Here is a 26,133-nt window from a genome sequence, read left to right as displayed (position 1 = left end):
AGTAATTTATATATATTAATCAAAGTTTGATTAAATTAATTTAGTCGATAATGGATATTTCGTGTTTACTACAAAATGTTAAATTTAGCAATTCCTGTTTACCGTATTTCGTTGAGATGTTAATTTTTCAATCGAAACTAGGAAACAATACATACAGTTAACTGATTATAATTAATTTCATTAGGGCGTAGATGAACAAGGAAATATGAATAACATATTTTCCTTCCGTCAAAAAATATACAGCTTGAATAATTTTATAGTTTCATTCAAATGTTTGGTGGAGATTCATCACTAGTTAAAGTGTTGTGTGAACATTTGTTTGCAAATAAAGCGCTACTGACAGTAAACTTAACAGCAATTGACAGCAGAGTTAACCTTTACGACTTTTGTAAAATATTTCGATGTATTTTTTTCATAATAAAAATCACCAGTAGACAAGTACCTAAAGAAATACAGTAACGACTTGTTGTTAAGTCTCGAAAGAACACAGTTGCGACCGCAAATTTATCGACACCTGACATTGCTTGAATTCCCAAGTAGTTTTATATTTATACAGCTTTGTTTTTTGTACCTAATGTATGTAGCAAGTAGGCTGTGTCATACATTTATTCGTACGAAACATTTTTTCTACGCCTAATTAATGTCCATTCACTTAATCTTACAGTCGTTGCCAAATCACCGATTCATTTGATACCATTGAGGTTTTTAGCGCATTTTTTCTTAAAAGAATTCTGTAAAAAAATGTACTTAGGTACTTGATACTATTTTGGGTGTTGACAAAAAAAAAATACGACACAAAAGGTTTGGAATTACGTAAAATATGTCAGTTAAGTTTTTCTTGTGAACAGCGTTCATTAGATTCGCAAGACTAGGCTGTATCGGGATTTCCTTTGCCTACGTTTTACTAGTCGTTGAAGCGCAAAATTATATTGAAACGTCATTGATACAGAGTAATCGATTAACCTACGCGCGCGTGAAAGAATGATAGAAAGATCCCGTTATGATTACTTTCTACATTTAATTTTGTTATTATTTTTACATTCCATTGTAATTGAGCGTTGCGTATGAGGTCTCATTTGTTGACTGTGAAATGTTATTAAGGTCTTTTACTACAGCGTAGCTAATATGCGATCTTTTTACATTAGACATCATTTGTTTACTATAAATTACGCTATAGATTATCTGTCATATGAGCTATCCCTAAAAAACTAATCTTAGGATCTAATAACTTCCTTTACCAATAAGAAATAATTAAATTATTTCTTGTTTCCCAGCTACGAGCTTCTAAGCCCAAGTCGATAAATAACTTTCATGATGTTGCCATGTTTTAAAATTACCCAGGAATATTGCGTTACGAGGTAATAAAGGATCGGTTTACTATAATGATGTTACCTGTGTAACCGGTTTCCGTATCTGAGTCCCGACCAAGCTTAAGTGTGGGTAATTTTTCAGTGTAATTGAACTTGTAATTTTCCTGCATCATTAATATTCCTCCGGGAATACCGAGGGACTAAGCATTAATAAAAATAAATTACTTGATACTTAACCCGATACACGAGAGCTTTTAAGAATATAGTACGTGACGATCAGTAACTTCACGTAGTTTCGACGCACTTAGCAATAGAGTATACCTTTTTCAAACAGTCCTCAAACGTCACCGTCACTTATCCCAAATCGAACAAAATTATAAAATCAAAACTTTCTGACGTTTGTCTAATTTTCCTTTTTTTCTTCTGCAGGGACCAGCTCCATCATCGGTCTGTCCGACGTGACTGAGAACAAGCTGCTATGGCGGCAGCTGGTCGCGGAGCTGGCGGGCACCTTCCTGCTCACCTCCATCGGTGTGGCGGCCTGCATCACCATCCACACCACCAGCGCGCCCGAGACCACCAGCATTGCCCTCGCCTTCGGTCTACTTGTCGGCTCTATTGTACAGGTCAGTGTCATACAATGCAAAAATATTATTTTCTTTTTTAGATAAAGTTGCCCTTTTCTTCTCTTAAGGAGTTTTTTAGGATCTTACTCTTTTTTAAGATTGGCTACGAGGAAAAAAGTCGTCGTAACATTTAAAATTTTCTTCGTATTTTAAACTTGTTTGAGGTGTCACGTGCGGATGCCGTGTTAGTTTGAAAACGTTAATAAAAGCAAAAGTTTTCGAAAATATAATAATACAGCTTTTGAATACACAATATTTAAACATACATACATTTTTAATCAAATCTCTCGAAAATCCTGTACATGGTAACAAAGGCTAAAATAAAATGTATTATAATAATTGTTTATAGTAGGTATGTCAAAATTTGCGATATCTGAAGCCTTGTATTTATATTTAGAAATTGCTTGTAGATATAAAAGAACGCCTATACAGTTAATTGTCGTGATGAGTACAAGTAATTACTACATTGGTCTCGGATATAAAACTTTATTGGAATTAAATGTTTTTTCTGTAGGTGTAGCTGTAGATATTCAAGAAATATTGTTGCTTTACTACAACTATTTTGATGAAACCGAATAATATTTTATTACATAGATATCCTACCAATATTTTACATACGAAACTTTATGAGGATGGATGTAAATGTATTGGTTATGGTGGATTTTGATGTTTGTACACTTCATAACAAAATTATCGAATCAACCAAAAGGACACTTGCGCCCGGAAAATCATTTCTCGCGGGCATAGCCGTGGGCAAAAGCTAGTAGATATTAAATACATTTCAAAGCGCGTCATAAGAGCATATATTTTTTACAATTCAGCTGCTATATTTAAGCTGTTACTGTTAATTAAATAATTAAAGCGCTTATATTATCCGGCCATATTTTCAGACGTTTTATGAAATAATTAAAGCAGTTGTTTTATACGGTTGTTAATCGTAAGTCGCGCGGAATTAAGAGAGTGTATCACCATTTTGAACATAAAATACGCTTGAGTTACCAGCGCAAATAAGTGAATTAATTAGACGCGATTCTAAAATACCTAAAATATAGCATAATGTAGAATAAAAAAATGTTTTTTTTAGTGTTAGTTAGTAACTTGAAAATTGGTGATATGGAACGACTCTATTTATTACTTCATAGAAATATATCAAAACAAGAATATATATTTATAACATATATATTTCATTTCGTGGAAATTTAATGTTAATTGAGCCAAAGTTAAACTCGTAAAATTATTCCACTGACACTGTCAATGAAATAATTGGAAGATAACGAAGTGTTATTGAATGAAATTGTGCCGCAATTGAATTATTTGCTGAATTCATTAACACATTACACGATATGAATAATTTGTTGTTACCAACGCGACAGAGGATAGTAGCTTTATATCACGGTTGTATAAAGAAAGTAGTTTTTCTACCAGATTTACCTCTAGTTTTTGAGGTTAATTTAGCGGTAGGTACGTTATCTATTTAATATAAAACTTACAGATATATTATAACACGAGCTACAGGTTAAATATGAAATGAAAGCAATCTACATTAAACTTTATAGATACATCTAATGTTTTACGCCGCAAATAGAGTACAGTGAAGTAGTTAGAGCTCAAAACATGAATGGGCTCATCAATGAAATACAGGCGTATATCTTTAACAAAACACAAGTACCGTACAGTACTCAGACTACTTACTCAGTACAATTTACGTGTCATTGTGCGTGGCCCTTTATACAAGGCACAACACACCATTGTGTCCAAGCTTTTGTTGAACGTCCGATACATGTATTAAAGTTAAAATGTATGTGTTCAAACCTACGAGTAGGTTGCGACCTCGATACCAAACGGAAGTTTCGATTACAATTTCTAAGTTGTAAAAGCTTGTAATGTTTTCTCTTGTCAAGGAGTTCTTGTTTTAGCGGTTTATTTCTAATAAAGTTTTCTTATTGATAAAGTATTAGGGTACTGTTGGGTCTATAGTTTAGAAAATGTTAACAATATCGTCTTGGATCTATTAAATTATATTAGGGTAAGATCACTATTATGTGTCCTAAATTTGGTTGCGGTTGCCTTTAGAGCCACGAACGAAAGTGCACTAATTCTACCTGACGCCATCTTAATCATCTCCAATAAATGAATACAATGATGATGAGGAGATGAACGAAAATGAGGTCATACTTCTTGAAATATACTCGTCCTTAATAAAACTCCATGAACAATGTTATAAATAAAACTAAATTTTTACGTATAGCTCATAAAAGATAACCAAAGTAAATAAGTGATAAAATAATATAAAAATGTGTCACACACTGTTCTTAAGCTCCTTGTCTTACAATGTCAAGCATATTTATACACTGAATTACAAGAGTAGCTATCTTAAACTAACAGCCTTAACACTTAATCTGTTTGTTCAAACAAAACCGAGATAATAAGCGATCACTTTGCGATAACAATACTATATTGCAATAACATACTGTAGCTAACAATAACATGAAATCGGACTATCTAAAGAACGGCCAAACTTTCCCACGCGGTCACCGCGAGCAGTAAAATGTATCACGCGTTATATACTCACGTTCAATATCGTTAAAAGGCCAATATGCAAAGCAGAAAAATAAATTAACCTTGACATACGAACTGGTTACCGAATGAGCAGCGACTTTTCATATCACTTTATCTCCGTAGGTACTTGTATCAAAATAAATATGACTTTTATTTTGTGTATACTTGATTTGCATTTCATGATGCATTGTCATAAATTAGATAAATTCAATATTCTTGTAGTTTTTTGCATAAATGTGTTGTTTCTATTATAATCACATTAATAATTAATTCAAATAATAATACAAAATGCATTCAGTAAATATTAGTATTAATAATATTATATGAAAAAAAACGGGCACCGGTACCCATGACCCATATGCCGTTATTTTTCTACTGTCACCATATATAGGTAGTTTAAACAAATTGAACGAGAGTGTAATTGACACAGCTAAAGTGGTCACGAAAACGGCATCTCAGCGTCACGCATTTGTAGACCCTCGGGCGTTTTAACAACTTATTGAAATGACACTGTAACGGTAACGTAGAGTATTTTCGTACCAACATTTTAATTAGCCTTAAACTTTGAACGATCATGTGCATATAAGTGTTCTAAGTACACGATAAAATCTTGTACAAACATATTGCCTTACTAATATTATAATAATGTATGATATTATAATATGATGTATTGTTGACCATGAAATGTACAAGTATGTATGATGTACCTGCCCATGCGCTTGATATAAGTAACATAAGTGATATGCAAATCTCAGTTGATCTGTACCTTACTGATATTTTGTTTTCACTGTTACAATGGTGTTGTAATAGTAGGCGCGTCGTACATGATGTGTTCTGTTTAATGTCTCTTCAGTCGTGTCAAGGTAAATCAAATGGTTATGCTTAAACGATTATTTGATAGGTACTAAAATATTTGAATTTATATATCTTGAAACAAAATTTGAAATATTTTGATGCAGTAAATTCAATTTATAATGACATAAATTTCGAAATACTACTGATTTTCGATTGCTAATCACGCGAGGTCGAGAGATAGATCTATAAAGGTGCATTAAATTATTCCGATCAATCGAACAAAAATGATAAATTAAGATATGTCACGCAACTCTTAGAGATGTTGATAACATTCAATTTGTTAATGATTAATTGTAACACGGTCGAGTACACTTGGTAGTCGTTGATATGTCGATATTATTGTGACAAATATTAACGATATACGTGATTGTGTGTATTAGTTCAAGGTGAATGTTTCTGCTACGATTGGGGCCTGTTAACACGTCTGAAGAATCTATAAAGATGCCTCGTAATCGAATGAAATTCGTTTGAAGATGTTGGTTCAATGTTCAGTATGAAACAATTGATGTTTTTGTCGAAGTAGGAGCAGGAAGCGACGAGATCAATTGATGACTATGACCATACAATATTATTTCAATAGTCATTCAATAAAATTGTATATATTAACACCGCATATATTATATTACACATATGATTTGTCTCTGATACGTCTTCTACATCTCACATTAACACTTTGTCATCTTTGAACAGTATCTGTGATATCATATGTCTTTTAAATATAATTTGGGCTGTGACAATACTTATTGTCGGAAGAACAAATTGGATAATATAACATAAATAGATATTACATAAATAGAAGCATCTCGACGTTTCCTCAAAATGCTAATTTAAGACAGTTCGATAACTTAGATGACGACTAAAATAAATAAATGAATTAAGTTATGTTAAATTATTTATATGAAATTAAATTATACTTTAACAAATTACATAAGCATCGGTTGTAATCATTTAAGAAAAGTTATATTAGAAGTTAAATGTCTGTACTTAAAATATAAATACAAATTTTCTTACATAGCCAAAGAAAATAAATAATTCACGCCAGCATTTTCACAACACCGATTTTATCAGAATCTTGTGTGGTCTATATTTCACGGGAACTCATGCATACACATCAAAAGCTACTGTCACACTATCGTGTAGGCAGTAAGGCACGATATGATCTAATTCCAGTAGACACTACGCCTTATTAAACAAGCTTTAGGCATCGTTGACAAGTTCCCGTTTGACCTTTGCAACCGCTCCAGTAAGTTTAAAAACTGGTTCAATTTGTTGCGTCAATCTTTGCGCTTGTACAGATGACGATCTGTCAATCGAGGCACCGGATTAACATCACAATAGAACAATGAGACCTATGCTTATAGCCTACAGGCTCCATGTGTGAGTTTAATAAGACGGGACGGGAATGCTAAGTTATGTAAATTATTATCAATCAAAATACAAGAGCATTTCTTCTTAGAACTATTGAATAATGTTATTATACTGATTGCTATATTAAAAGGCAAGAAAGATGTCTTACCTGTACGTTTTAATATCACCTACATTATGATCACACAAATTATGCAACCTTACTTGTCTTACCTGACTTTATTCAAAATATTTTTTTTCTTAAAAGCTTGCTTGCTATTCTCCTACAACCAATTTGTCGTAAGCGCCGTTGTCACCCAAACAATATCGCTTTGTATTTTGACAAGTTTATTGTGACTTTGAACCTACCACCTACGACGTTTTCATTCTAACCGACTGATTAATTATACGAACAGTTAGGTTTTAATGGATCGTCTCACACCGTTCTAATTCAAGAAGTAATTTACTTTTCAATTTGAAGTTTGCAAAATAAAGATTTAGAACGGATAAAACCATTATAAGTATAATTAAACTCTTAAGTTGTTGATCGAGATTAATCATTTCTACATGTAACTAATCAAATTAGATTACTGCTTGCAATACAGTTTAAAGTTCAATTATAATAGGGTGCGTTGATAACTACCAGTTAGATAATTAAATAATTACTAGAATTAATGTAATATCAATCATGTAGTGTGCGAATTAAATCAAAATTGAATTACGGAAGGGAGTTCTAATGGCGGCTACTAGTATTGTGTAATTAGTGAATTAAAGTAAAAATATACGGAACTTTGTAAGGATCGTCTCTGCTGTCTATCGGTCTCTACCTACTCCTCTGGGAAAAAGGTGTGATATTATGTATGTACAAATGAAAGTTATTCTAAAGCTTCTTGATCAATGTTCTTCTAGTACAAAACTATTTACTGTACAGCAACTGTTTACAACTACTAAATACTGCCACATTACTTCATAATACCATCCAAACAAGTAAAGTTTTATCATTAGTAGTATTGGCATAACATCATCCTGTCTACTCGTGCTATGCCATTTTGACCCTTATTTCCTAAGGTTCAAGGTAGTATTGACATATAGGTGTCGAAGCGTGTATTTGACATGTTACAATGTTTAAAAGGCTTTGTTTTACGACGTTGTTTTAGCAATTAAGGGCTTTAAACCTTTATTTGGGGTATATCTACATTGGCAACATATTGTCTATTATAAGTTGCTTCTATTGCGCATTTCGAACAAGAGCTTTTTTATTGTAAAACTAGCGCCCGCGATTTTATCCGCGTGAAAAGGTTTCCTATGGTAAAAAGTATTATCCTATGTGTTTATATTCTAGGTAATAAACTATCTATAAATTAAATTACATTAAATTCTGTTCAATAGATTTTTTTATGAAACAGTAACAAACACAAATCCATGCTCAAAAACGTACGCATGATCAGCAAAAAAATTATTTCGAACTTCATTAAAATTTTTAATTTGTATACATACAATGTGAATAATTGGTATAAAAATGTTTCAAAATGGTCAATTATCACCTAATAAAATTAGCAATAAAAAATTGTATGTTTGCAGATTCCCAATTTGCACAAAACACAGTGTTAGAGTTGACGGACATAGTAATACAAGTATACGAGTGTTCTATCAAGTGTTTACTAAATAATTGTTTGTACGTATCTATGGATGGAATTCATGTTTGCTGTTTGTAAGCATACGAGTCTACCGTGAGAAGTAAATAATCAGATGTGATGAAAGTTTGTAAACATCGTTTGTTTAATTCAATTTTGAAATAAATATCGACTAGATGGTTGCATTAGTAAACAGCGTACTTCTAGTACTGCAATGTGAATACCCTACAGGAACGCATACAAAAAAATTGGATTTGAAATTGAAACATTTTGAAAAGGACCATTTTTACTGAAATTTATTTTGGCTGAAAATAAAGTTCAGTTTCGACAATAAGGATTCACACTTGCATATAACAAATAATGTATTGCCATAATACTTTTAGGCCGGTTCCGTTCTCAATATTGAGGTGCTAGACCCGAACTTGTCAATGTTCGATCTATAATTAGTTTGCTCATTCAATCAACTAGAGATTCAATACGGAATGATATCTATAACATGACAGTAATGAGCTAGATCTTCACTTGTCATTTCAAATCTTGACAGGTCTAAAAATAAAAAATTAAATTTGAAATCGGAATCTTTCTAGAACATACTACGAAACTTGAAGGTACAAAAAACCACGTACTTGAGTTCGTTCGTCGTTTAAACGCTAGTATGTCTACTTATATTCTTTAGAATACGCTAAGTAACGGTACTGGTAACTATCAGCGGATAAATTGCAATTATTTTTTACCACGCATGATTGGCAGCCAGAGGACAATGATCTTGTAATATGTTGTAAAATTTACTCAAGTTTAAGTGATGTGCTTATAAGTATTTTATTTATTACTAAAATGAAATGAAGTTTGTAATAGCTTTGCGATTAGAATTATATTTCCGCCAAGTTCAGCACCCTGTTACTGGAATTGCAGTGTAAAGAAAAACTTATGCTGCATTATCAAAAGTCGCCTAGAAAATATGAAGCGCATTATGAAATATAAAATGTGTTCCAAAAGTCAAACTAAAGATTTTCGAAAAATCTAAGCGCGGGATAAAATATTCCGACTACTCTTGTAAGTATTTGATTAAAAAAGGTTCTGTAATAATTTAAAACATACGAAAACGAAACAAGTGTAAAAAGTTGTAGCCAGTCCTATAATCAGTCTCTCGAAGTTTCATAAAGTCCGACGCAAAAGTTTCTAATAATATCTTTTGTTATTTTTTACCACGTTATATTACAGCCATAATTATCTAGTCTTCCTTATGATCGGAACAACTGATTACAGTTATTTAGTTCAGCAATAAAATAATAACGTTTGTGACCCACGCGCAGGTGATTTAGGAATATACAAAAACTAACAAAGCCGGGTCAATAAATAATACAACAGGAAATAATATTTAACTACAATAAACAAACAAACCGTGTCAGTTTTTGTACAGGCATAACGGAGCTTGTGACCTTTGCCTATATTAGTCTATGAGTTTAAAAAGATGTATCTTAATATAAACTTTTTGCGATTTATGAATAAAAAATGTCTTGTGAGTACTGCGATTGATAAATGATACCTATTTATTGGTCTACCACAAACTATTTTTTCAAATAGATTAGTCAGAATAGTCTAACTCTAATAGGTTTTCATTTTACAGATCGGTAGGTATGGTACGATAAGTAAGTAAAGAGGCTTGTCTTGTACAATTTGTCTAGATCATAATGAACAATTATGTGTATTTCCAAAAAAAAAGCTGTATTAGCCAACTTCAGCTGCATAAGCTTTCACTGATAAATGCTGATTTTTGGACACCTCCGGCAGCCGCGAACCTTGTTTCGTATACAAGTAGAGGCTCTCTACTAAGTTATTGGACTATACAGTAAACTTACTTCATTCGACTCGTCATGATCCTAACATAAGTTGTCATACTACAGTATTAAATTCTATAATAACGTTGCACAGTTATGGGAAATACAGTCATCATGGAAATACGTAAATCAATCGATTATCAACACGATTGAATATTCAAATAGATGCAACAGTCTCGGAAGATTTCTATGTGGTATTGTGGTTAATGAAATACGCGGAAATTTATTGCTTAAAAGACTACAGTCGTTTAAAAATTATGTACTAGGAAACAATAGACGTAGAGCTAATGAGAATAAAAAATGCAATCGTGATCATTGGCTGAGAGAACTGAAGATGGACTTATTATATGCATGCATATCAAAACAATTATTTTCTAGCATGAAATCATAATATTTGGTCAGTTCTCTGGTCTCTGCACACAGATATTGAAAAGAAGCGCGAGTTTATGTATGTATGTAATTTAATATCTTCCTATATGGCGCGCTAATGCGGGTCGAGCCTGAGAAAATATAATTACCGATATTTTTTGTTATAATCCCTTCATTATAATTAATTCTCGAATATCAAAGCAAATATAGAGTACTAATAATCCAAAAGCTTCAACAATACACAAAATAAAAAACACTAGACAATTTAAAAGTATCAATTTTCCACTTACTACCAAATGAAGTACGAAAGCCCATCGATTAGGCATTGACGTCGGCATATGACCGCGAGTAAACATAATTACCATACAAGTGATATGACAGTCGTACTTACATTACCAGTGTTGCGACATATCCGGCCCTGGGGAATTAAAAGGAGAGTTCAATGTTACACTGTATACGACTGTGTAGTGTGCGATGAAAAATATACGGAGTATGATCGTGATTGTACGGTGTGCACTTACATGAAGTCATCTTTGCACTGTTGATTGTCTTGTATGTTTTTTAAACCCATTTCTGTCCAACTGCTGGGTAAGTATATCCTCCCGAACTAGGCCCCTCTCTGAATTTGGGAGTGTGATGTGAATTAGACGTTTTTCATCTTCTTAAATAAAGCCTAAAGTTGAGCATTGAGCGTATTATATACAGTATTTTTATCAATGTGGTCTATACCTACAAAGCTTTTTACGCAGATAGACGCTACAGTAACTCAAGGATTGATATTATCAATGCCCCAAGCTGCAACTTAGTAACATGTATTGACTGAATGATTTTGTAAATTAACGAACGCAATATTCTCGTAAATTGTTTTGCGTGTTGTGAAATGGAAACGTTTGCAAAGCTCATCTTTACAGTACTTATCTATTGGTCAATACGAGTGATATGCGGCCATCGGTGGATACTTCGCAATCAGAAACCTAGCTATTGTTTCATCATTTCGAAAGTGCCTACAATTGCAAGATATTGCCATACCTACTGTTAAACTCCATAAAATTCTTACTTGAGCTTTTAATAGACTCCTAAAATCTAATGTTTATATTAAACTAGCTATACAGTCTAATATAATGTCTTCAAAATATTATTGTTCGTTGCACATCAATAGTGCGTATGGCTATTATAGATCATTGATCGATACGCACCCGTAGATCACGACGACCTTGACTCTGATTGGCGATAACCTGTTCGCAGTTGATCGGAACACTTCGTGACTGTTCGTAGGTCATGAGAGCGTTGCCGATCATAATATTACGACAAAAAATATACTTTAGCTATATTAATGACTTTAATGGTTGTATTTTAATATTGAGTTCGAAAATAAAATAATTAGTATCACCATTTAAATATATGAAGCGTGAACGTAGAATTAACCGATGTTAATTATAACGCGTCGAATTTTCTTGAAGTAGCCAATTGTACACGAGGTACTGTCACCTTCAAAGTTCTGGATATTTACGCCAATGTCGACACTTGTACACACAATTTACTCTTAACATATTGATATAAAAATGTGTATTATATGGAATAATAAGTAGATATTAATGAAACGTATAAAATTTTCCTTATAAAGCCTTGTGACAGACTGCTTGGAGCCATTCGCTGTACATTGTGCAACGCACAGTGGTCAGCCCTACGCCCATATAGAATTACATTACGTTTTAATTAAGCATTTCATTGGACTTATAATTTGCATTCTGCTCGTACAGATATTTTAACCCGTCTATCAATCATGCGTTAATGTCAATAAAAATTATTATACTAATATACCCTGTGTGTTTGTAAAGATCAAATCAACGGATACATTAATTTAAAATACACATGAAATGTTAATAAATTGGTACGTTCTAAAACGCGGAATATAAATAGTCGATTATACAATCTTTCATCAATATATCTGATTTATGATGGGTCGATAATTGGTACATATATATTTTTATTGAAGGGCTCGTCGTGTGCCAGAGAAAATGCACTTCACATAAAATCGACCGTGACATTTTCCTTAAACTTACGTAAGGCCCATTCAAAAACGTGTAAATATCAAAAACACGAATTATTATTTGGAGCTCCGATTTCGTCAGTTTTCTTAATGGTCACCATTTTACGTTACTTTATATGAAACTCGTTTAATTAACGTGTCCTTTTTCTGAATTATTTATGACCTTTGCTTTATTAGGCCATCCACAAAATTAGATAAATAATTTCGCAATAAGACAAAATAGTAAAGTACTCGTAGAAAGGGTATCGACTATCAACCTAAGATTGCTTCATTGTATAGAAATTCAAAGTGCCAATCGAGATCGTTCCCGATTCCAAAACGTGTGCACGCACAATACATTTGCGTACAATTCTCATGCAATGACGAAATGCATAATATTGCAACGAGAGACGATGGTGTCAAAGTTACGTTATCTTATATGTTGTACCAGTTCCGACAGCTTCCGTACATGTGATCTATCTGACCGAGATCACCATTAACTGCTTTGTTTTCGTTGTTCAATCAATTTCACATTATACAATACAGTATAAACATTTCCTCGTTGCTAACACGGTTTTTAAATATTCGTCTAGACCTGCGAATAATAGCATAAATTACATTTCTCGTGAGAAGGATGCAACCAATTTTGTTTTTGCGATTCACGATTTTAAAAACCCGTTACCGAGTAGAATATTTTAAACTTTCGATAGACGCAGACAAAATAAGCTTAAAAATAAACTGTACATACACTTAACTGTATGATGCAACTGACAAGTGCCTATAACAAAACAACTTCAATTCACAAAAGGATAAACAAAACGCAAACCGTGTCAAAGTTCTACAGAAACGACGTTTGGCATATCTTATAGTTTAAGTAAAAGTATCTACCCGAACATTGAACCTGGGACCTCGTGTGGCTGACCCGTGCATCTATCAATCAACAAATTTAACGCTTCGTCGGCTACAAAACGATCGTTTATTCTTTATTGTCGGTTCATTTGACTCCAAATACAGCCCTGACTTTCAAGTGATTTCTATTAGTCTCTTATTATTGTGTTGTAGGCTTTTGTCGGACACAAAGAAGTTATTTATTGCTTTATGTATTACAAGATCATCATTTATCGTAGCAGTCTGCTTGCTCTTGACTTTGGATTCTTGGTAATTGTTTTGTTTGAGCAAGTTGAATGCCTGTTCGTAGAAGAGGAAAAAGATCACACTATGAACTACAAAACTATAAGAATGTGTCTTAAAAGTTAAGAAGGACGTCTAGAAATTTCTACACAACCATTTCGTAATGAGTATCATGAAGGTAATTCATCATGAATTTGAAACCTATAAGATTACAGTTTTGAACGGCTGATTCACCAGCGATTTGCGGTTACTACGATATTACTTGAGACGATCCCACACGTTTAATCAAAAGAGAATCTATACCTTTTCACAACCTTGTTCTCTGAATTGAATTCGGTTTTGAACGCTCCAGGCGATGGCATTACCGAGAACTACAAGTGCAATTGGTATGATTAAATATGGTAATTTGTTCTTATTGAGTGAGATGAATGGAGTTCTGTGCAGGTGTGTGAATTACACGGTTTATTAAGTAGCTTACATGTGTACAGATTTTGGCAATAATCCTTGCAGATAGAGCTCTGAATGGCGAAGTATTTTAACAGAATTTCTTAGCACCGGAGATACTAGTCAACAAGACATACCTAGCTCAGGGTTCTATTTATTTTATTATCAATTCCCCGTTTTCGAATATGAAGAACTATACATGGCTTATGTAGGTTATGTAAATGCAGCATTTGTAATACTTACTTATATGTGTGGGACCGCTATAAAATAGTACTTACGATCATGTGTGGGCAGCCTTCACTCGTAAAGTTGTGAGATCGAAATATAGGTAATAGGTATAACGTTTGAACATGATTTGATATTCACACATGAGATGATAGTGAAGCTATCTATAATACTAAACCTGTTATTCTGATGTGCTTTGAATAAATATGTCACGTTTTAGTCGTGTGTATAATTTTTATATTACTATATTTTCATCACGTGCAGCAATTTTAGTATTTTATTGGGTCTATGAATTTATAATTAATGAAGTATTAAATTAGTAGAAAAACTATCTCATCGACAACTGATAAATATCTACAATACTCTAATGACATGTCATTGGATACTTCACGATGTATCTTAGAGAATTTTCCTTCCATTTCCATATTTGTACTAAAGCACAGAATACAGATCATGACGTTATAAATAGCCAGTGTCTTCAAGATGTGTTGCAGTGAGAAGGTTTTCTGAATTAATTATTCTATTAATACCGACGATTGTAGAGAGAGCGTGATGTAACACCGTGCACTTGACACACTTGGAGACCGGACCGACTGACTTCGACCGGCCGACCCCAGCGGACACATGGACAAACACTTCCTACCTTCACCGCACTTTTTCGTGGGTCACTTGTACTAAATTATCCTACTAATATTATAAATGCGAAAGTTTGTGAGAATGTATGTATGTATGCATGTATGGATGTTTGTTACTCTTTCACGCAAATACTACTGAAACGATTACGATGAAATTTGGTATATAGGTAGCTGAATACCTAGAATAATACATAGGCTAGTTTTTATCCCGGAATTTAGACGGGAAGGGTTTTCGCGGACGAAGTTGCAGACGGCCTCTAGTACAATAATATAATTGAATAGATAGTCGGTCAAAGTGTACTTTCGATACCGATTGCTAAACGATACAGATCATTTAAGATACTCTGGTGAAGGGTCTGTCAATATTTATTTGTATAACCTCATCAATCTGCACTTACGTCAACTAACACATAAATGTAGATACAACAAAAAAACCTACACATCAGTAAAAGGGAGAACATCGTACGACTTTCACACGGCGAGAGTCCGCCTATGGTCCGAGTAATGCGAGTACAATAATTACAATCGGACAACAAACTAGTCTTGATGGACGAAAGTTACTATTAAAAACCTCAACTTTTTTTTAAAGATAGTGAAAGTAAATGCTGAACTGCGACACTTTCTCCGCGTCCATTTTGTAAATATAATCGATCGATTTGCTAATGTTTATTTTATTTTTATCTGTCAATGGCGGTACTAATTGACAGTTCTCGTAAAAGTGCAAGAACATTTTGATTTCACTGTTCAATTCAATCTATGTAAGTGCGGTAATTGATTGATTTGTTTTCAATTACGTTTGTAGCTAATTACTGTCTCATTGTAAAGTACAATTGTACTTACTTTACACGTTCTTTTTAATGTGCTAAGACTGATTATTTTTTATTATTATAAGCCGTTTCCGCAATAGAATTTTGACTGCTTTTTAAACTTAAACATAAAAATTGCATCTAGCTTTATAACTAGAAAGCCTCAGTCTCATTAAAAACAAACATTGAATATTAGTTTGCTTTTACGATTGACAGAATGATTGATAGTGAATCAAATGAGATTGTAGTTAGCAAATGTATCATGACTATTGACTTCAATATTTGTACAATATGTACTTAGCTCAGTCACGATGCCATGTTATCTAGCATCAGATATAATCTCTAGTCTAGTTCGATTAAATTTCTTAATCGACTAAAAATTAATAACGCGCCCCTTAATCGCCTATTTGTGGAGTCCACTCAGTGTCAGTTTAGTCACGATCGTTCTATCCCATGATATGTTTGTAGTGACGTGCATGTGAACCGATACAATCGATCATTAATCGACTATCATACGAAATGAATTGTTATTCGACAAACTGCTTGCGAATACACAATTGCATTGTTGAATCACAAGTTAAGCAATTGTATACCTTATTTAACCGTAGCTTAAGACGTTTTTAAGTGTATGAACTATATTACGCGTAAGTTAGTCGAGTAGTAGAGGTGGCCTCAGCAATTCGAGTCGATCGATTAACATGTAAATGGATATTAATCGGTGCTATTGTTTTAGGTGTCCGCAAGTATTATATTTTTCTCGATGAGTGATGTTGATCATCAATATTGTATCTGGTGTCCATTCATTTCGTTGTATATGTGAAGGTCGTTTCATTAAGGTCATTAATACGCAGACTTGGATTATTAACCTGTTTCATAATGGTTGTGACATTCTAGATTACTTCGTCTGAATATGAGGTTATAAACGATAAACCCATATTAAAGAGAGCAATATCTCTTTGTAAAGAAGATAAAGTTATCAAACAGACAGAATTTTATAGAAAATTTTGCTACAGATTCGAAATATTTTCATGCTCTATATTATAAAAGTTTTGCAGACACTTTTATATTATCATTTTTTATATCCAGCCAGGAGAAACGATGATCGCATATCTTAAAATATATTAACGCATTCTACTTGAATACATATTTATGTATTTATATTAGGTAACTTAAACCTAGTACATTATGTAATATGTTGAGGAAATAAGGCGTTGAGTAAAATGTTACTGTTAAACAGACCACAAAAGAAGGTAACATGAATAAAATAGTTTAATTTCATTCATTATAGCCCTTAAATACAATACCATAGGCTTCCGTGATCATTATTGTTCTAATGTGTTGAAATTATGTTATAATTTACTTCATAATCAGTTTTTTTGGCTCATGACCGACGTGTTTTATCTGTTGAATTTCCTAGTAGAATCTTTGCTTATGAAATGAGATTGCATTATGGATCGTGATACAAACAATTTGAAGTCAACTTATCAAAATTTCCTAGTAGAATTTTTGCTTATGAAATGAAATTGCATTATGGATCGTATGATACAAGCAACTTTGCAGTCAACCATTGTTCATTAATTTAATCTATGAACACCATGTTTGAGCAAACAAATTATTTGATTTGTGAAGTATGTTATACTTCTAACAATCAATACTCTAATTTTAAAGCTCTTTCTGTCGCTAATGTAGATGATTGTTGTCACATCTCTATTCCAATTAGGAGGATATATGTTCTCAATAGACGTTTGCTTAAAAGCGCCAACTTAATGGACAACCAAAATTACAGCACCCATCGTGAATGGAACTAATTTATCGCTAAATAACAGTTTATTAAACTCAAGATCGTTAACCTGTCTTCTGACATTGAATGTACCGTCATCACGATAAATTACGTAATGTACGTAATACTGTTTAAATAAATGTGTATTTGCATGATTTATGTTTCCCGAGCTTTAGGAAAGGTGTAATTCAAGTCAATAATATTGGCGTTTGCGATCTGTTCGTGTATTAAATTAAAGGGCATTATCTACTTGTGTTGAATGCATGCAATATATTCTGTAATCTTTAAAATACCTATTACAACATACTATAGATAGCTTTATTGAAACCGGGAGGTTCTGAATCTTTTAACTTGACTTCTCTAACAAGACTACGGTAATTCAAACATATTTTATATCAAACAATTTTACTTACATGTATTAATATTATATTTAATTAATGATAATATTTACTCTTAGACAACCTTACCAGTCTGGTTTTCTATCTATAAATATAGAAAGAAACATCGCACTTTAACAACTCACCTTACTTGTATACAGAAGTTGCTGCTTTGATATATCTACAATCTAGTCATCATTACACAAAGGCAAAAGACAGGAGGCATTAGTAACTTGTACTTAAAAGCAAATATACATTTCCTCCCTGAATACTGAGAAAAATAAATTGGAAAAGCAATTCTCAAGACTTTCAACGTTTTCTGAACTTCGTGACCATTTATGTATCATTTCAATACAGATACGATACCTTTGCTCACTCATTAGCGTTTCTATGTAAATATATGTGTGAAGTATATTGACATGTTTGTATGTAATTCACACTTTATAGCCAATAATTTGGTTGGAGACTAGTCATTCGTTATAATTGTAGCTAATAAGACAATTTAAGATACATTTTCAAATGTTTATTGTAGCGTCAAGAAGCGTCATTTTCTTCAGTTGACATTAAAGTGTTTTTCAAAATGAGTTCTTACGAAATTCACTTGAGTTACTGAGGGAGGATTTCTTACTACTGTTGACTACGAATCGATAGCTAGCTGGTTGAACTGGCTATCGGAAAAATCTATGAAAATCTGATCAGCGCCGTAGGAACTTTTAAAATTCTCGATATTTTATAGTACCGATTGTAAAGAATCGCGCTACAGATCAGAATTTCATACAAAATTTGTCGATAGTCAGGCGTGCTACTGGCTAACGATAGAGAATTGCAAAAAAAAGGAAATTTTGTTCGATATTCAAAGCGCGTCTTAATTTACAAAGTAAAGCAAGTAATGTTATTTCATTCAAGTAAACCAGTTTATACAACTGTTTCCAAAATGAGGTAAAAACAACTAGTTTATAAAAACATTTATTTCTATTCAGCAACTCACGTAGCAACTAGAATATGTATAAATGTTTCCGCACCTTATGTAAATACTATCTTATGTAGAGTAAAGGATACGGAAGGTTGTTCTTTCCCATGTTACCTAACATAGTTCAATGAGAATGCTAAATAGAGTGTGAACTATCACATAGAATATGTTAGGACAACTCAATATGCGTTACACGATGATACCGCTACTGACGCTACTTAGTAGATCGCTTATCAAAGTAATCTGGACTATATACTTTAGTGAAACATTGCTTACTAAGTAGAAATTATCGGAACGTTTTTTTCAACTAAAATTGAGTATGCAGAGTACAATACACTTTATGAAATAAATGAAACCTAATCTATTCACCTCCTTCTTAGTCTTGTCCTTATCCTTATTATTGTAGTCGACACAGAAAGTTTTATTTCTCAAAAATGTACTGTCAAAGTATTTGGCTGATGTTTTTACAACCAGCTACATGACTGACGCCAACCCTTTTTGGGAACTTATGTTTCCAATATGTACCCGTCTTACAGCAGTCTAAAAATACCACTATTAACAAGCTTCACAAGCGTGCTTTATTCAATTATTCATACAAAGATGCTCTACATAAATTGAAATAACGTTTTATATTCCCGCCGTTGCGTATAACTTGTGCCATGAACAGAAAGCTCGTAGCACTTAGCGCTAATTTATTGGCGCCGTGCGTGCGCGCAGGTTTTATACAAACTTTGTAGCGACGCGACAGGCGACAACTGACGGATTTATTCGTACGGTACTGTTACTCGAGGCGATCTTATAAGTAGGCTGAATACGAGCAATTTGTGGGTATAATTATCTTGATGTATCGATTGACAAATGACCATTGACGATTGCTATTGATTCAAAGAGTAACGTGTGGCAAATAAGGAGTACAATATTAGGTGAAACTTTTAACTTGATAGTTTATATCAATTCCACTTTGAGCTTGTCTGAATGACTCTTTTGACATCTTTCATTATGACTTGTTCCCATAGCAATAATATTTTGACATTGACAAGCTAATTAAATGACATATAATTTACAAGACCTGTCAAGAGTCTACAATAAAGTTATTCAACGCTATTAACATTTTAAGTGCAATGAGATTGCCTTCTTCGGAACGATCGATTACATAGAGCAATAAAATTGAGATTGTTCTTGAAACGTATGCAAATACTTGGCAAATAGGTGGCAAACGATTTGTGAACGTGATAATTAGCATTCGTAGACTCAATTGCTTTTAATACGAATGTTAGGCGACTAGCCGACTGGTAAGATCGCAATCTTACTACGTCCAATTAGTTTAACTAGAATTTGGAATGAAATAATTACTCTACGTCGGTACTCAGTTATTATTTATGACTAAATACTAAATAATTAAAGATAGTAATCCCTGGGCGATGTCCTAGTAAAGTAATAAATTCTATGAAATCGTCATAAATTACCCGCAATTTAGGTGTGTTTTTTCATCAGGGAATAAGGTGACACGTTCTGTTATGACTTATTAAAAAGCCATCAGACTCTATTGGGACTACTATCAATTAAACATATTTAGTACGCTACAGTATTATTGTTACCTTACAAAATGTAACTAGAAGCATAACAAGATTACTTTCAAATGGTTTCTTCCATAATCCGTTCAACTATGGCTCATGCATCACACTTACATTTCCCTAAGACCCTAAATTATATTATAACGTGAAGGTATAACATGAGAAGGTCGTAAAAGAGACCATATCTCTACGCTTAGATGATGCCTGGTGAGATTACATGTAATTTACATTTGTTGGACGTAAATATGTGAAGGAATGCAGTACTCTCGCATCGGAGAAATGCATAACGATAATGGGGAATCGTAAACTTAAGATATATAGCTATTAAGTAAGCTCATGCATATTTATATCGTTAAGGATTAAATAACTTGGATGTCGCACGCAACATAGGAATTCATTAGACGCGTTCAGATACTGTAGTTTGTCGATAACAAATTGATTTATGAAAGGTAATTAAAACAAACACTTCATGTTTGTTTTAATTACCTTTCCACTTTTTAAAGAATTTTAAATACTTACAGTTAAGATGATGCTTAGTTTTACTAGTATTATGTTAGAAATGTGAAAAGACGGACTTTCATTTCACATACCTTGTTGAAATTATAATAATATATTGACGCAATTTATTGTTGTTAAGGATACATATTATATGGGTGGATGATAAGAGCTCGTAAAACATAAACTCAGCAACATAGAACTACACATATCTTAGTAGCAGCACCTTATACAAAATCGTTAAGCTCTAGGCTCGGCAGTAAACGTTCAAGCAATCAGATTTGATCAGTAGGTTTGTAGGAATTTCTACCTACGTGTAGTACCTCGAGTTATTTGAACTTTCCGTCCGTCTTTCCGCCTTGACGTCTCAAGTCTCACGATGCAGGTACAAATTGGAGCGCGATCATTAAACTTTTCAGTTTGGATACTGACCTACAGAAGTGAGTTGTTTACTCGCTTGGACAACATCCATCAAGTTATCCGCTTTTGGACTTGTTTGCGATCAATATTCAAGGTGTTCTAATATATTATCCTCATTATCGATGCCTACTTTGATGGTCCTTACTGGAGGTTGTGACTAATTAATTGCTATTCAACCGTCCTAGTTTTCAAATGTCCGTTTAAAAGATTCAGTTCAAGCAATATTAATCGGATGACAAACAACCGCAACCAATATTTTTACCTAATTAAGCGTTTATTTGTTCTTTTTCTTCTCCACATGCTTCCGAAGAGGCTTAACAACATTCACAAACACCTCTAGACGAGCAAATATTTGGTGTGACATCGATGCCAAGCTTCATTGAACTAAGTTTACAGTTAACAGAGTAAAAGGCACAATGTATGTACAAGTAACGGATCTGAATTCCTTATCAACGGGGCCGTTATGCAGATCGCAAAATGCACTTACATTAAAGGAGCCGAATCGACCCAATTTATAAACTTTCCAGGTCAACTTGATACTTTAGATGCTGCGGAGATGAACGGAAGTCTGACACTTGAGATATTGACCTCGTATTTCCTGCAATAGGTCAAAAAACAGACTCATGCACATTTAAAATATCTTTATTACCTAGTGTTTCAATAAGTATCTTCCTTTAAAATACCACAAAAGAGTTGAGTTGGGACAAACCAAAACCTCAAATTCTTGGAAAAATAATCAAAATTGTGTCCGATTAGAACATTCACTTTGCTCGATGTAGGCAGTTTGTGGTTAATATAATAAATGAATGTAATATGGCACATGTGCGCAGGTGTCCATAGGTATGTACGTGAGTCGTGCGACCGTGTGATAAATCAACAATCTCGCCGTGTTGCACTGATTTGGACGGCACGTAGGTTTGGCTAGCATTCAGTGAATTTATATGCGGTTTTCCACTAACTACTTTTCCATGAAAACTATTTATAATCAAATGAAAAATATTTTACTTAGCAATAAAATTCACCACATACTAATGAAGACAAGGTGCTATACTTAATGCCTCAAAAGATCTCTTGCATTAATCCTCACTATCTTATTTGCGTAGGCAGTTTAAAAATACATGTAAGAAATTAATTAACATAAATTTAACTGGATATTAAACGATGTTAGTATATTTAAAACGATAATGATTCAACGTGTCAGCAAAACTGACTAATGATGTTGATAGCAAACATTACTGATAACCGTAACCTAAAATGTATTTTCCAAGTAATCATTAATTTGATGTCGGTCCTTAACGGAAATCGTGAAGGATCGACGATAATTTCAAGGAAAGTACTGTAATAAAATTAAATAATTTAAATGTACGTAATGTTAAAAAAACAAAATAAAAGCGATACGGTAACCCAAATTAGATTTGGGTACGAAAGGATTGATTTGTTTGAAGCAATTAGTAAGTATTCGAATATAAATAAATCCGGTGTTTGTCGACACCAGTGGAGAACGGGTACGTGTGTGTATTATGCGCGTGTTACCGTTATTATTTGGTACAAGATATAAGCTTCAACATTTAAATTTTTATCATAGCAATAAGCAAACATTAACCACAAATAAACTCATACAACAACATACGTATGTTAATTACTTTTGTACAGCTTCACTTATAGCATTATAGTTAATTTAAGAAAGAATATTGTAAAGTAGATTTTTACGTCAATGTCTGGAGCTTTCTCGGAACTTATGTAAACAGTTCGTGTCTTGTTCCGCAGCCATGTTAGGGATTGTAGACGCCCTTGATCGTTCGGTGACCGCCGCGCACGCATGTCGCATGGTGGCCGGTGGTCAATGCACCGCGCATGCGCACCCGCGCCCGCCCTACAAACCTTACATCATACATGAGCACATGCCGATTCGGTTAGCGAATGTGCTCGAAGGGTGTTGAGTTATTATGTAGGCTTGTATTGTAATTAAGTTTTATGCGCATGTGCCTCTAATAGACACTCATGATTCTTATGTGTTGAAAGGTCGTGCAGTATTACTCTTATTATGGTGTAACATGCTTAGAGAATGGGAGGGAAACTAAGTTTTTGAGTTATGGTCAACACGATAAAATTAACATTGAATTTTGATTATCCGTTAAACACATTTATTTCAAATTGTAACTCATGACTTTATGTGTTTTATCCTAATTTACATATAAATACAGGAGGCGGTTATATAAACGATCGCCTTAAAATTAAAAAGACGTTTTTCAATTAATGGACGTCACATTAATTACATCAAAAAAGAAATATTGATATTTATACTATTAGGATCAAGGAAAATGTTTCAAGTGTTATTACATTTGTCTATGTCCTAGGTGCGGCATCCGGAGATAAATCACCTTTCGATACACATACATAAAATATTCTTTTTTATTTGATACTAGCCTAATATGGCGGCAATTAATCTAGAATTGCAATGTCCGATATTGTGTCAACTGACTGACACAATTAATTAATGGCATAATCAAGTTATGTTTCGGTAACTTCAATACAGTTACAGCAATTCGTACAGGTTACCGGTTCATTAATTTCTCTGACTTTTTCAATTTTTCGGCCACGACTTTCGACATCAATTAAAACAACAAATTGTCGTTCCACACTCTTAACATGTAAAATATTATTAAAAAAGCACACAGACACGCTTTTAGTGCTACCTACTTATAACAGTTAATTACACACACCACCACACTAAAAGCTGGGTCATGACACATTTAAGGATTAAATGCTCATAAGTATTATACCATAAGACTACATCGTTTTCTGTTTGTAAAGGTTTGAGTGTTTGAAAACGTGAAACTCATAATTGCTCTTAAAGAAAGCGATACTATAGTACAAAGAATACGTAGATTCTACGCTGTAAAGCCATCTTCAAGCACCTTAAGACCTTTAACTCAGCTCTCAATAGTTCAACGATGCAACTTTTAGAGTGCTAGAGCCGCACCCGCATGCATCATATGTGTCGAACAGGATCTAAGTTCATAGCAGATGACGGCTGATGTACCGTGAAGGACCGTGACACTCTTACCGACATCAACATTGAACTTTTATGTTTACGATTAACGTTGCTACAGAGTCGTTTGTAATGCACTCCCACTACTTGCAAGATTCATTTATCCAAATATGTGATGATGGTATAACATTTAAGTAACTGCGAATCACATAAAAGCCTATTATCGCTAGTTTCCGAGCTTCATTCCAGCATCATTTAAAAACAAACAGACATATAAGAGACTAGATCCGAGTACTCATGTGTTGTGTGTAGTATCAAACACTAGGCAGAATTTTCATAATTGGAGTTCATTCAAGAAAATACGCTCATTGAAATGGTCTGTGCATGTGTTAGGAATATTGCTATCTTAGTATGCATAGCTTTTTCTTCTATTTCTTTAGGAATTAGGTTACATCTATTTCTTTAGGAATGAGGTTGACGCGTACTAATCAAGTCATTAGCAATCGTTGAAGTTTATTCTACTCAGGGCTTTATAGATATTAAGCCTAGTTCAAAAATCATCAATTAACTTATTGTGATCCTAAGAAATCTATGCAAAAATTTAAAAGATTTTGTTACTATAGACGATAAATTTTCGGCAATTTATAAAATAGATCCATGATTTACAATTCCACACCTCATTATGTATTTATAGTAACCGATTAGCAGAAAACACCTGGCGAATCTAGTCAATTAACTATTAATTAATTTACAAAAAACTTCGATAGTTTGTTTAATAATATACATGGGAACCAGTTGATTGATATCTATAACCGGCTTTTGAACTAATAAATTAAATAGACCCTATATTCTCTTCCTGTCGATACTACGCAGAAACACATAAATTGTTACGTAACTATGTAAGTTCTTAATGAATGATGCAAAAACATGTTTTAAAATTCAAGCAAAGTCCTCTCATAGTTGTAATACAATTGAAAATGTTTCAACTATTTCAGTCATCACATAATTTGCTTCGTTCAAAAAGCACCATTACATCATAAAATTCTTATCTAAATTATTTCATTAATGTAACTACATTCTATTATTTTAATTATCCTTATCCTGTTTTGGTTCTCACATAATTATCACTTGACACGATACATTATATCTCACTTGAAATAGTAAGGACTTCGGGCCATTTAAAAACTATAACATTTAGGACGACTTGTGATTATTAATTGGTCGTTTCACCTCTTTAATTGGTTCTTGTTCAAGGTTTTTATGAATCATATTATAATCAAACGATTTAGTTTATATTTCTCAAAGTCAAGGTTGAAACACCGCTACTATTTGCCGCTCATCAATAAATTGTATAATTGAACGGAATGAACAAAATATTTGATGTAATAAATTCGCGTCGTTGTGCACGACAGCTCAATGTTGCTTACATCATAGTAATGATAATGTCAATGAAAATATTTGGTTTGTTTCCGATTCGCAGTATGTGAAAACATGCTGTTGTTATGTTTGAGAGATTCGGTATTCTGATTGCTGGATCGCAATTAGATGTTTATCTATGCGAAAAATACTTGGATATCAGTACATTCATATCTCTACAAAAATAGGTTTTTTTACAACATGAAAAGTAAGAAATAAAACAAATACACAATATAGCTCTTCGTTTACTCTGACAAAAGATGTAACGATTTCAAACAATACCTTGGTAAATATTACTCAAAAG

The 26,133-nt window shown here is 33.2% G+C and overlaps 1 protein-coding gene across 3 annotated transcripts in view; it reads left to right on the top strand.

Moving 5' to 3' along the window:
* The window catches only part of Drip (aquaporin homolog protein drip), a 66,787-nt gene that overhangs the window by 30,609 nt on the left and 10,045 nt on the right, over positions 1–26,133 (top strand). For all 3 annotated transcript variants that reach the window (XM_076132349.1, XM_076132366.1, XM_076132358.1), the window contains one exon: positions 1,740–1,936. In XM_076132349.1, coding sequence (XP_075988464.1) covers positions 1,740–1,936 — 197 coding nt within the window. The remainder of the gene's footprint in view (positions 1–1,739; positions 1,937–26,133) is intronic.

This window comes from Anticarsia gemmatalis, chromosome 2 (assembly GCF_050436995.1).
Source record: "Anticarsia gemmatalis isolate Benzon Research Colony breed Stoneville strain chromosome 2, ilAntGemm2 primary, whole genome shotgun sequence".
NCBI lineage: Eukaryota > Metazoa > Arthropoda > Insecta > Lepidoptera > Erebidae > Anticarsia > Anticarsia gemmatalis.
This window is presented reverse-complemented; position numbering and strand designations above follow the sequence as displayed.